Source organism: Fusarium solani (assembly GCF_023522795.1).
Source record: "Fusarium solani strain SB1 chromosome Unknown bctg00000006, whole genome shotgun sequence".
In the NCBI taxonomy this organism is placed as follows: domain Eukaryota; kingdom Fungi; phylum Ascomycota; class Sordariomycetes; order Hypocreales; family Nectriaceae; genus Fusarium; species Fusarium solani.
Window position 1 is genome coordinate 3094427 of NW_027072151.1, and position 12323 is coordinate 3106749.

Below are 12323 nucleotides of genomic sequence, written 5' to 3' on the forward strand. Positions count from 1 at the left end.
GTTTTATTCATCGCTGAATGGCTGTATTGGCGCGCGAAAAGGACAGGAGACAAGAGGAAACAACAAGGGGAAACATCTTGGCACCGGAAAACGCCAATCAGCAGCAGAGAAATCCAGCCAGGGGCCTGGGTGCCAGTGAGAGATGATGACCAATACCTAGGAAGATCAGGCTGGCGGTTAAGAAGTACCTGCACAGTACCGGAAGTGTTGAAAAGGTTTTCAAGGGACTCTGAAACAGGTGTGTGTTGAGAGATTGAAATCGCTAGAGATGTCAGTCCTACTTCATTAGTACAGACGGGCTATCACATACCTACATCAAATCCTGCCGATATATATTTGGGCACAAGGGTAGAAACAAGATTCCTCGACGCTTATTAGCCAGGCCATGGGATGGTTATTTCTTTTTCATCATCTAAGAAGACTTCAATTAACCCCCATCTTTTAATAACTAAAACTTTGGGCTAGCTGTCCGTGATTAATCCTACTCCCAAAGCTCATTTTGACTTTTTCTCTTTGCCCTTCTTTGGTATAGCCATACTAATCCGTCTCACTTCTCTCATTCTTTCCTTTCTGCTTCTTCTCTATCCATCTCCTCTTTGCTATCGAGAAGCACCGTCCCCGTATTGTTACCGTCGACTAGGTCTAATCCTGTATCCCCTTTCACCGGGACTGCCGCTATTTTGGTCAGGTTATGCATAAGATGAAGGAAGAAACGAGAAGGTAGAATAGGGGAATAGGTATCTCTAAGGGAGTCAAGTCATTTACATAAATGGCATTATCCAACATTCTCAAAGGTCCTCTTGTCCCCGCCTCATCTTGTGCACTATGGCTTCACTGCCGAAAGCGAGCGAGCTGTGCCATGATGTTCTGTACTTGGATTTCATCCTCCTTCTTCTTCGCTGCCGCCGCTTCCTCCTCCATTTTCTTCCTCCCCGCCTCCTTCTTTTCCTTCTCCTCCTTCTCCCTTTGCGCTTGCAGACACGACCCACAGACGTGCTGATCTCGGTTTTCATAGTTTGCGTGTAGACCACAGTGCTTATGCTGCATAGCAAGGGGGCAGGGTACACGGATGGGCCCGCTGAGACCCTGACGGTATCCGCACTCGGTACAGTCCACGACGAATTGAACGGTGTAGCACATCTTGAAGGATTCTTCTTGAGGGAGTATGTACTTGAATTCTGGAAAATATGCGTGCGGGTGTTGAGTATTTAAGATGGGAGCGGGCACCCATGAAAGGGTTTGTTATTATACATGTTTGCGTTGCGACCGAGCAAGTGTCAAATTTGCTGCTGAATACGTAGCTGGCCTGTCAAACTCAGACTTGTGGAATGCCTTCAGAAAAGTATCCATCATCACTGCGAAAACAAGTTACGCAATTCAGATACGATCAAAGCCGGCGCATTTATGCACCTGATTGTGTCATAGAGCCACAGGTCGTAGTACGGCACGAGGCGAGTTCTCGTAATGCTGGTTCACACATAAATTAGCCTCTGAATCACAAAGAATTTCCAAGTAACTCTTGCGTTAATGCCGCTATATCTAGTAGCGACGTCTAAGGCTATCCGTGATCAAGCACTGCGACCTAGCATATTAAGTCTTGCAATCACACACTGTTGTGATCAAGCAACAACACTGATATGTTTAGGGCTTTGACAACCACTGCAGGGGACAGGGCGTGACCAGAGTCATGTGCAAGAACATATCATCGTAGAATTTGGAAAACTGAAACTTGCCCTATTAAGTAGGCAAAATGAAGCGTTCTGCTGAGTTGTTATGTCATGTGGCAGTGGCAGACAGCTCATGAATATCTCTGTGAAAGTAACAAACCCAGAAGCATTTTAGTTCAAACCGCCTGGAGTAACCAGGTAACGAAAGACTGGTAAATGCGGTGAAGAGCTGGGTTAGAAAAACCGGACGATCGATTTAAAATTATCGACAACTAAATCTCTTGACTGCCGTAAAATGACGGCACCCCCAAGAGCCTACCTCGGCTCTTACTTTTGATTACCCTGATTCTTCTTTTCTTCTGTCTTTGCTGCCTCCATTTTGATTCCTCCTCTTCCTTCTCTAGTAGACATGAACCGCAAACGTGTTGGTCTGGGTGCTCCAAGTCGTGGTGGATGCAGGGCTTCCCCTCAACGGCAACCCTGCATACCTGACGGAGGGACGTGCCGAGACTCTGACGGTGGCCACATTCAGTGCATTCTAAGACGTAGGAAAGAGTAAGGCACATTTTGGTAGTGTTCTCAAGGGGAGATATTTATACTGGCCTTGTGAGTATGCGCAAGTGATGCGTATTTATGAGAGAAGTAAAAACTCGGAAAGAGGGTATTTTTATAATCGTTTGCGGCTAAAGGACTCTGTCTGAACAACTGTAGTTCGATAAGAACTGCTCATTTGGCTTGTTAAACGCATCACTGGAGGCTTGTTCGAAGTTGAATCAGAACCGTGTGAAGCATCGCCGTGAAAGCAGCTTGCTCGTGAAGGAGCGAGCTACAACTCATCCACAGTGAAAGTATCTGCATTTATGAGCCTGATTCTGATTTTGTCATGGAACAGGACAATAACCAAGTAGTTCTCGTAAAACTACTTTGCATCTCAACTGGCTTTAGGATATAACTGAGTCCCATACGATACCATTCTGCTCAGCTTACATCGCTGTGTCTGACCCATGGCGTCATCGGCCGCCGTTCATCATTGAGCGCTGTGGCCCAATACAATTAGTTACATTGACAATAGGACTGTCTCCAAATTGACTCGCAGCTTGTCATGTTCCGCTTATAAAGCACATGCAGATGAAATGTAAATGGAGGATAAGCCAAGCCTACGTTTTCAACTCACGGAATAAGTTACGAGAGTTTTTGTTCCCATAGTTAGTTTGCGACACCGAACCTAACCCGTCTCAAAGAATCATGCACGCGGCAAAAAGGCGAGCCTTGAGAGAACGGGATATACAGACATACACCACTATATCCTTAAATCGCAGTGCTCCTCGGCGTTCTGTGAGGTCCCGAAGCCAATCAGTCAATAGAAGGGTGCCGGGACGAACTAGGCTAATATAGGAGGGATCGACGCTTGTCTACTTACGGTCAGGGTTGATATGGACCTCTGTTTGAAGATGCTAGTAGGGGACGTTCGCTTTCGCTTGATCAAGTGGGTAAACAGTCATAGTTGCTGTAGCTGATGCCGGCAAATTACCCATATGGTCCTGAGGCTCGGGCCGCTCGTAAATGCCCGATGAAGACGGTTTCAGGTGTTTTACGGGTAGGGCAATTGGTATTGAGGCTACGTGTACCGGGTTCTGGTAAGATGATCGGTTGCGTGTAGGGACCCGACTCCCCGTGAAACGCCGGTGATGTCACGTCCTCGAGTATAAAAGAGAGAACTTCTTCTGTCTGAATGGTTTTCCTCACCAGTTTATACTACAAGTTTCTCAAGCATCATAATCAGCCTAGACGGATCATGTCACGAGCCAATCTTGTATCCCGACGCAGTTTCCGCTCTGCCGTGGCGAGACTCGCAGCCGAGCAATTACACCATTCCTTATCAAACTCCAGTCATTGGCCATCTGGGTGCACCTAGGTAAGACGAAAATGGAAATCACTGCATGTTCACACCCAACGCCAAGATCCAAGTCATCAGGCAACTACCGCCTGAGCCTTATGACATGTAGCCCGTCCTGCACTTTGCCGTCTGGATCCTGGAAGCAGCCGATCCTTCTCCCCTTTTGATTCCTGGCAGGGCGAGACAGCGTTAACCCCTGGGGCATAGCTACACCGTCATCACTGGAAAAATTGAAAAAGTGGCAGACACCTCGAGGATTTGACATAGGTTTTAGGGGGGTTATTATTGTCATCCAGACGGACGGCCTAGATATAAGCATGTGAGTGGGGCCTGCGTGGGTGCTGATGATGTGGCCAATTTTCAGCTTTGCAAGTCCGATGACCTGTTCTTTTATTAGAAGGTTCTCGCGGAATGGTGGTGTAGAATCACGGCAGCAAGAGAACGGGCTCAGTTCCGAGGATGGCCACACACAGCCGGGCGTGGGTTGCCACCTGTCAATTATGATAGGAAAGCCGAAATAACCATGTCCCCGCTCCCGCATATATTACTACGCTGGCTGCAGTAATAAAGATGTTTTGATTCGATGATTAGGATTCTTGCGCTGCATTTCATGTATGTTGGTTGCGGCTACGTTCCCTTTTTGCCTTGGGTAAGATATTCGGTACTGCGTTTATACACGTCATGCTAGTTGGAGGCCTCAACATAGCCCGCCAGCTTATAACATAGCTATTAATATTTACTCTGTTTACTCTTTACCGAAACAACAACTTACTTTTCTTTGGTCTCTCGTTCCATATCCAACATGACAGAACTACTATGCCCTGCATGCTCACGCTTTGCAAAGGATTTTGGAGAGGTGGAACAAGACGACTGGTGTTCTGTTCTCGATGTCGCCCCTGATATTCACTCACTCCGAGTCTTGGCGCAGAATGGTTGTCCGTTATGTCAGGTTATCTACCACTTTTGCCTCTATAACGCCGAGGTTTTATGGAAGAAACAAACTTATCCCATCCGAATCACGGCCTCGCCGCGCCTCTGCTTCGATCCGAACGGCGAAGACGCCAACAAATTTTACAATCGATTCGGCGACGTTGAAGACGATTTGCCTTTCGGTTGTCAATATCCCAGGCCGCTGGAGCTAGGCATTACCGTCGGTGAAAATGTGGTGGGCTATCTCTATCCTCTACCAGTAGTGACGAACGAGAGCGCATCAAGGTCGGCCAATATGCCTTGCTCACATGAAAATAATCCCATCATGGATATTCGTTCACCCAATGGTTTTGGACAAGCTGTTAGTTTGGCCAAAAAATGGATCCTTGAGTGTCGCAACTCCCATATCAAATGCAACCAATCTCCGCACTCTGAGTGCAAAACCATCCTGACAAGAATAATCGACGTTGGCTCTGAAGACGATGAACAACTCCCAAGGATATATATTCCTGATCAACTCACCTACGGCATAGAATACGCTGCCCTGAGTTACGCATGGGGCTCAAATCAAAACTCTGCGAAGACAACAGCATCTAACCTAGATGAGATGACAAGAGGTCTGCCTTGGGAAAGGCTTGCAAAGACAATACAAGACGCAATCATCTTTACGCGCAGGCTCGGCCTCAGGTACCTATGGGTAGATGCTTTATGTATCTTGCAGAGCGAGGGTCCTTGTGATGCAAGTCACACAGAGGATTGGTCCCGTGAAGCAGCCAGATTCGGCAATTATTACCAGAACGCAGTCTTAACACTTGCTGCAACGGGATCTGATTCTTCCGATAAGGGATTGCTTTTGGAACGACCAGCCCTAGAATTTAATCCGCGATCAGTTACCGTTCAACAGAGATCATTCTGGGGTGGGTTCTATGAGTCTACTATCCAACCACTTACCCCTTCGTGGAAGGCAGATATATTTATATCTGCCTTACTTTCCAGGGGTTGGACGACTCAAGAAAGACTTTTATCCAGGAGAATCCTTCACTTTGGTGCAAATTTCATATTTTGGGAATGCACCCAGGGTTACGCAACTGAAACCGATCCTGACCGCTTGGATTCCATTCATGAACCCACAGACTTTCTCATGATCAAAGAACTGCATGCCTCTAAGCTAGAGGACGTCATGCAGTTTTGGTATCGATTTGTTAGTAAATATTCATTGAAGAAATTCTCCTTCGATTTGGATAGACTACCAGCTTTATCAGGCATCGCTGCAATTGTCCAAGATAGATGCCAGATAACTCGGAGACGAAACTCAAGCACACCAAATTCCATTTCTGTTTCCAGAGCTGAGTTCTTGCTGTTTTAGGCTGAGCTGCCGCTGAGCGAGGGCTGAGGGTTCTCGACCTTGAGCTGAGGTGGGCTGAGTGAGGGCTGAGCGAGGGGCTGAGGTGCGGCCCAGATCTGGGACGGAGCCCCATGTTTCGTGCTCCCCCTGTAAGAGTATCCCTTGCCAGCAAAAATACATCGCAGGCATTTGGGAGTCCACTATCCCAGAAGGGCTGACTTGGATGGCGGTCAGCACGTCCGACACCAATACCCAGAGCCCTGTCAACCCATCCTCATGCACCAAACCGGAGAGCCAACAACCAGGAATAAACCTACCGTCCTGGTCTTGGGCATCCAATAAAGGATTTGTGGATTTGTATGGTTTCTTTTCTGTCATAGCCCTTGGAACCCAACGATACAGGTAAAGGACATCACAGTCAAAACAAGAGGGACAGACACTTCAGGTCAGGTTCTGGAGGCACGGCTGAGGATTTGTGGCTTCTTCAGAGTGGTGAATCTATCTGATTTGAAGCTGACATATCCTCACAATCCGCAAGACATTTCCGAGGATGATTCAACCGACAAGGAAGAAAGTGATACTGAAGACGACGCCAAGAAATTTGTTGTGCAGCATGATCGGGTCGCATTCATGGATGGTGCAAAGCCTGTTGAACCAATCAGCAATCGCCCTCGCCTTTGTCTTTTGATCGGAACGATACACGTACATACATGGAACCCTTGGGGGAAAATGAAGATGGGGGTCACATACATACTTGAGCCTACTGGGCGTCCTGTTGGTATGATTGAGGAGTACAAACGGCTTGGGATTGTTTGTCTTTCATTTGATGAGTATTGGTCTGCGGTTAACGATGTAAGGACTATTGAGCTTGCTTAGTGCATGTATAAGAATGACTTTCAATGTAAATATCTTCGTCATTAAACTATAATCTTCCACGAACAGGGAACAACCTTGATGAGCATGGATTCTAAAAGAATCGTAAGTTTGATGTCTAGAAGCACTCAAGAAAGGACGATATCAAGGCCCAGTGGCCTGGCTACTCTCGCCGAGAAATCATCACCCATATATATGTCAATATGAGAGGTCTAGGAACCACATACGAGGGCATCAGCGTGGTATCAAATCTTTCAGACTGGTACGCGTTTGTCTCCGGGTTCAATATGGTCGACCCGATGTTCGACTACCTGGATGCTGGCAGCGGCAAGGAATGCGCAGATTATAAAATTAAAAGTAGGTGCCATAGCCCTGTCTGCGTCGACGAAGTACTAACTTTCCCTAGCTGTCTTCCAACATCACTTTGATAATGTCCACTGCAGGAGAATTGTTCTAGGAGCATCAGCCGACAACGGATAAAGCCTCTCAAGAAAGGATCGCCCCCGTCGAAGGGCCCAGCTTTGCCCGAGAACTTAAGGAAATTGCCGACCAATTTGAAACCTGCTCCTTTGTCAACGTGTTTTCAAGCCAAACGCTTCACAAACTGTCCTTCCCTCGTGTCTCGGTACCAACTATCCCTGATAGTGGCATCAGGCCTCTGAAACGACGCCGTTCGACATCCCCTGTCGCGGTCTTACCCATCATCCTACGGAACAAAAACGGTGAACGAGTGGATTCACCCCTTCCGGTCTTTCCGCCCGAAAAATATCAGGAAGTCAAAGGCTGGAAACTCTGCAACCACTTCTATCTCCTTGGGAAATGCGCCGCCCTAGTCACATGCCAGCACGACCACAACAAGGTGTTGACAAGCGACCAGAAGGATGTTCTTCGCTCCATCGTCCGCGGGTTACCTTGCCGTAATGGGTTGAGGTGCGACGACCCGTATTGCATTGCCGGACACTCATGCCGTTATCCAGTTTATATTCGCTCAGACTGCCAGTTTCCCCAGGAAATGCACGGTGTGGACACCAAGGTTGCATCCCAACCTAATGAGTATGATTTTAGAACAAATTGGCCGCCAATGTGGACCTAATCTCAGTAGAAGTTGGAAACTATGGAATTTAAGGGAATTTAAATTGAATTCAAACTGAACATGTTGCGCCTTTATTCTATAAGCTTTATTTGGAAAGCCTCAGCATGATAGACCATGCGTATGTGCTGTCTACCTATTAAACGACCTGATCTGAAACTAGATTCTCTTCACGAAGTTGACCAGATTTCGCAACTCAACCTCCATCTTCAAACCCTAATTCTTCCGCGGCCTTGGCTGCTCACTTCTTTGTGTCGTCCTCTCGGTTCAGTACGGCCCCCATCTCGTGCGATTCTGGCGTTCCCACCCCCTCCTGAGGCTTGTCTACGGGCATCTCCTTCTTGGACTTTTTGCTCAAGAAAGGGAAGTAGAAGTGTGGGTGGAATATGGTGAGGAGCCATACTGAGGCGAGAATCATGGCGCCGTCGAGGATCATAAAGGTTGTTTCGTTCTGCATGAGGTCGCTTCCCCAGCCCATCTCCATTTCGGGGATACTGTAGCCCTGTCAGTCAACTGTGAATATTATGAACACGAGGGAAGGCCTACCGATAGATACAACGGATAATGATGGCAATGTACGCCACAGTGATGACATAAACGAAAGTCTTCGTCTTCTTGTCGCTTGCCCTCGTATGGATGGCGCCAGTGGGATCCTCGCTGGGTCCAAGTTCGCCAGCGGATGATTGCAGTCTCGCAGAACCATTCTTGATGGCGCGACGCCTTCTCCAGATGTACAAGAGCATGAGGCCACCGCAAAAGATCATGTTGGCCATTTGAAAGACAACACCTGCGATGAGCATGGACGAGCCTGCATCAAGCAAGCTCTGGTTTGTCTCTTCTCCTCCAGTAGCAACCGAGGAGACACCCCCACCGGCAGCCTGGATGACGATTGAGAAGAGATCACTACCGACGAAAACCCAGGGGTACAAGACCGGCTTGATGAAACTGTATTGCCGTCCGTACCAGAGAACGAGGTGCTTGAACGTGACCGAGATGGCGGCTGCCACGAGGGTGGGACCGAGGATAAGCAAGACCAGTTGAATGACGAAGGCGTTGTATACCCAGGGGTTTTGACTCATGACGGCGCGACCGGCGTAGCCTATGAGCTCAAAGAGTGTGCCGATAGCGAGCCAGATGGAGTACGACCAGGTACGGCCCTTGATTCCGAGCCAGATCTGAGCGACGAGGGCGATTCCATATGCGACAACGAAGAAGACGCAGCCTCCGAGGCTAAAGTAGTCGCCGTAGAGGGAGGCCTCTACAGGGCAGCGATCGGTCACTTTGTGGCATGTCGCGTAGCTTGGGGGCTCGTAGCCGGGCGGCAGCGTGGTGTTTGTTGACATGGCGAGCCAGTCTGCAGAAGACAACGGTTGGAACGATGACGACGTAAGCTCGAGGTTGGATTCTCTGGGGGAGGCTCAGCTTTAAAAAAGACGTGTCCCAGGAGATAGCGGGCTTAAAACCTCGCCAAGAGCGACTTGTGGGGTGACGAGGAATGATGGCATGGGTCAAGTAAGGTTGTGGGTAGCGAGATGAGGCGCAGTAAGGCGAGGTAGGGATTAATGATGGTGAGCCAAGGATTATTGATATACGAGCGCAAATCAGATCCACGGATGATGTCTTGGCTTTCTAGACGAGAGAAGCATGTGTTGTATTTGTATGGTCGAGGTTGAAGCGGGAGACATGTGAGGAGGAAATCTTACTCTTGTCCATATTGAGCAACTTCAGGCAGATCAAGAAAACCCTTCAGAGAATCCAAACGTGTCCTCAAAAGAAAAACAAGCATCGCAATCCGCGTCACCTCAAATCTCGGATCGTCAAGGCGAGACGAAACGCCAAGAGGGTCAAGGGTGGTGTGGGCTGATCGTTTAGCCTCGGTTCCCCATCTTATTTGTCGAGGTTTTGTGGGAGTGTCAAAGCTTGCTCGGTCTTTTCGGTCCTCTCGCGTTGCTCGGGATCAGATGCAGGGGTTCTTTTTTTTATCCCCCGGATAAAGTGCTCCGTCTTGAACATGCTAGCATTGTTGACGTGGGGGTTTCCTTGCGGTTGTCTAAAAGCTGTCGGGCGTCTATATGGATTCCTCCTCGTTACTCCCGGAATTAAAAATCAGATCCTGAGTACGTCTAGGATTGGGATGATTTCCATCATTCATTACAGTCTCGATGATCCATGTTAGACAGGAGAGGTCCTTAATCAATAAAAGAGAGGCGAAGAAAAAATTCAAAAACGTGAAGCTATAGAGATGTAGTACAGAAGGGATATTGACAAATGACCAGTAGTCATTGGCCTGCGAATAACTGCTTAATCGTCGAGTACAACCGCCCTGAGTGTTTAGCCCCCCTTTGTCAAAACATCACCGCCTTCGGCGTAGGCGTCGACACGGTAGTCGGCGAATTCACGAGCCTTGACGCCGTGAGCAAACAGAATATCAAGTTCTTCAAACGTCTTATCCTTAGTCTCTGGAAGACGGAAAAAAGTCCATACAAAGAAGACAAAGGCGCACCCAGCCCAGAAGAAGCCAGTTTTGCCACGCCAGTCACCGGCAGTGGGGTTCAGCATGTATGGGTTGATGACATTGCAAATGATCTGAGCGACATAGTAGACAATACGGCTGAGGCAGATGCTCTTGTTCCGGAGGCGGGTCGAGGAAACTTCAGAGATGATGGCGTAGCAGACAGGACCGACAGTTAAATAGTAAACGCCGAGCCACAGAAGCATCATGCTGGCCTGCGCATAGTTGCCACCTTCTGAGTTACTAGCCCCGACGCTGATGAAGCCGACGGCCAGCAAGATGGCAGTTAGGAGACCGAGGCCCCAGAGGTACAGGGTCCGGCGGCCAAAGGGGTGAAGCAACCACCAGGAGACAATGGTGCCGACAGAAGCAATTCCAAGTCCACCCACGGACATGCGGAATGAGATTGACTCGGGAAGGCCGGCTTGGACGAAGAAATATGTAGGAGTGCCGCCCATGGCCGAGCCGCAGAAGGGCTGAGCAGCAAATGCCATGCAGGCGATCTCAGTTCGGCGGAGATCAACCCCGCGGAAGCAATCGATATAGGAGGTGCCTTGGTCGATAGACTTCTCAATCTCGTTGGTGTGGATCATCATGGCGACGGTTTGCTTGGCGTTGACGCCTTTGGACGTAGAGCCAAGGCGAACGACAGACTTTTCGGCCTCATCATAGTTTCCGGTGCGGACAAAGTACCAAGGAGATTCAGGGGCAAACCAGAGCACGATGAAAAGGGGAACAGGCCAAGCCCACTGGATGGCGAATGGAACGCGGTAAGACCATTGGCCTTCCCTGTCAGAGAACCCAGCCTGCACGCCGGCCGAGATGAGCTGGCCAAGGGCCCAGCAGAGGTTCACATAGACAGTGAGATAGCCACGTAGGACCATGGGGCAGACCTCGGATGCGTAAGCCGGGGCCATGGTGGCAAAAACTCCCCAAGGAATGCCGCAGAGGAATTGTCCGACCAGTAGAACGGGGAGGCTGGGAGAGAAGAAGGAGATGAAGACGCAGCCGCAGATGGTGACGAGCGAGGCGAGGAGGACCTTGCGGTAGCCAAATTTGTGAGTGAAGAAACCGTTGGCAAAGGCGCCGATGATGGTTCCCACGCTAACGGCATTGCTGAGGCCGTTTTGCCAGGAGGCGGTGATCTGGTACGTGCCGGACTCGGGGATGTACTCTCCGTAGTGCTTTCTGAAGGAGGGCTGGGCGAAGAAGGAGGAGATCAGGACGATGTCGTATCCTTCCATGATGATGGAGGTCGATAGCAGGACAGACCACATGACAGCCAGAGGGTATCGCCGGATAGCTTCGACAAAGGTGAGTCTGTGCTCTTCCTCGGCTGCCTGCTTGGCGATGGCCAGGTCCTTGGTGCCGTGGTAGTCGTGAGGGTGGTCATCCTGGCTGACCCTGGTCACCTTGTCATCGTTGATAGCCATGATGGAGCGTATACGCGGGATGCCTGTGGTAGCTGGTGGTCAATGTCTGCGAACTATGGGGATGGTGGTGATAGAAACAATTCACATGAAGGGAGAAAGGATTGTATTTAAACGGTGGGCATGAATGCCAGGGGTGAAGTATCTCGTGCAATTAGTTCTCAGCGTTTACTCTCCTCTGGGAAAGGCTCACTGGCCATGCATTCGGATCACCCCACAACCCCAGTTCTCCGCGCATTGGACATTGCGGGGATGAGATTCAAATGGAATGGGTTAATGGTGCATGCCATGTCATCCTCATTTGGCCTGTTTACCCGGCTCAGTTGAGCTCCATGTCGAGGCCGCTCGTATGGTCCCCCGCCGGAGCGGCCTCTCTCCACCGGACGTTGATGGAGGGTCTCCGGCGGGGGCCCCGCACAGCACGGCAGGCACGGTACTGTTGCTGTACAGTGATGACTGCCTAGTGTGAAGAAAGAAAAGAGTATTAGGTTGATAGCAACTCTGATTTCTTCATGCCTACGTAAGGAAATATTTTATCAAAACTATTAACTTGTTAAAAAACACTATTCCCTAACGGCG

At 49.3% G+C, this 12323-nt stretch overlaps 4 protein-coding genes across 4 annotated transcripts; 1 reads left to right on the forward strand and 3 right to left on the reverse strand.

The window, feature by feature from the left end:
• Nucleotides 1–831: 831 nt before the first annotated feature.
• On the reverse strand, nt 832–1140 carry MRS44_010688 (uncharacterized protein; the record flags this gene model as incomplete). The annotated part of the gene is made up of 1 exon (XM_065620205.1): nt 832–1140. The coding sequence occupies one exon, from the start codon at nt 1138–1140 to the stop codon at nt 832–834; it is 309 nt and encodes a 102-aa protein (XP_065476394.1).
• A 3226-nt stretch (nt 1141–4366) lies between these two features.
• MRS44_010689 (uncharacterized protein) lies at nt 4367–7192 on the forward strand (the record flags this gene model as incomplete). The annotated part of the gene is made up of 4 exons (XM_046281505.2): nt 4367–5695; nt 6242–6691; nt 6835–7069; nt 7119–7192. 4 exons carry the CDS (start codon nt 4367–4369, stop codon nt 7190–7192), a joined length of 2088 nt encoding a protein of 695 aa, XP_046128277.2.
• An 851-nt stretch (nt 7193–8043) lies between these two features.
• On the reverse strand, nt 8044–9145 carry MRS44_010690 (uncharacterized protein; the record flags this gene model as incomplete). Its single annotated transcript, XM_046277144.2, has 2 exons — nt 8044–8296; nt 8349–9145. The coding sequence occupies 2 exons, from the start codon at nt 9143–9145 to the stop codon at nt 8044–8046; spliced, it is 1050 nt and encodes a 349-aa protein (XP_046128276.2).
• Nucleotides 9146–10133: 988 nt separating this feature from the next.
• On the reverse strand, nt 10134–11747 carry MRS44_010691 (uncharacterized protein; the record flags this gene model as incomplete). Its single annotated transcript, XM_046282329.2, has 1 exon — nt 10134–11747. The coding sequence occupies one exon, from the start codon at nt 11745–11747 to the stop codon at nt 10134–10136; it is 1614 nt and encodes a 537-aa protein (XP_046128275.2).
• Nucleotides 11748–12323: the final 576 nt, after the last annotated feature.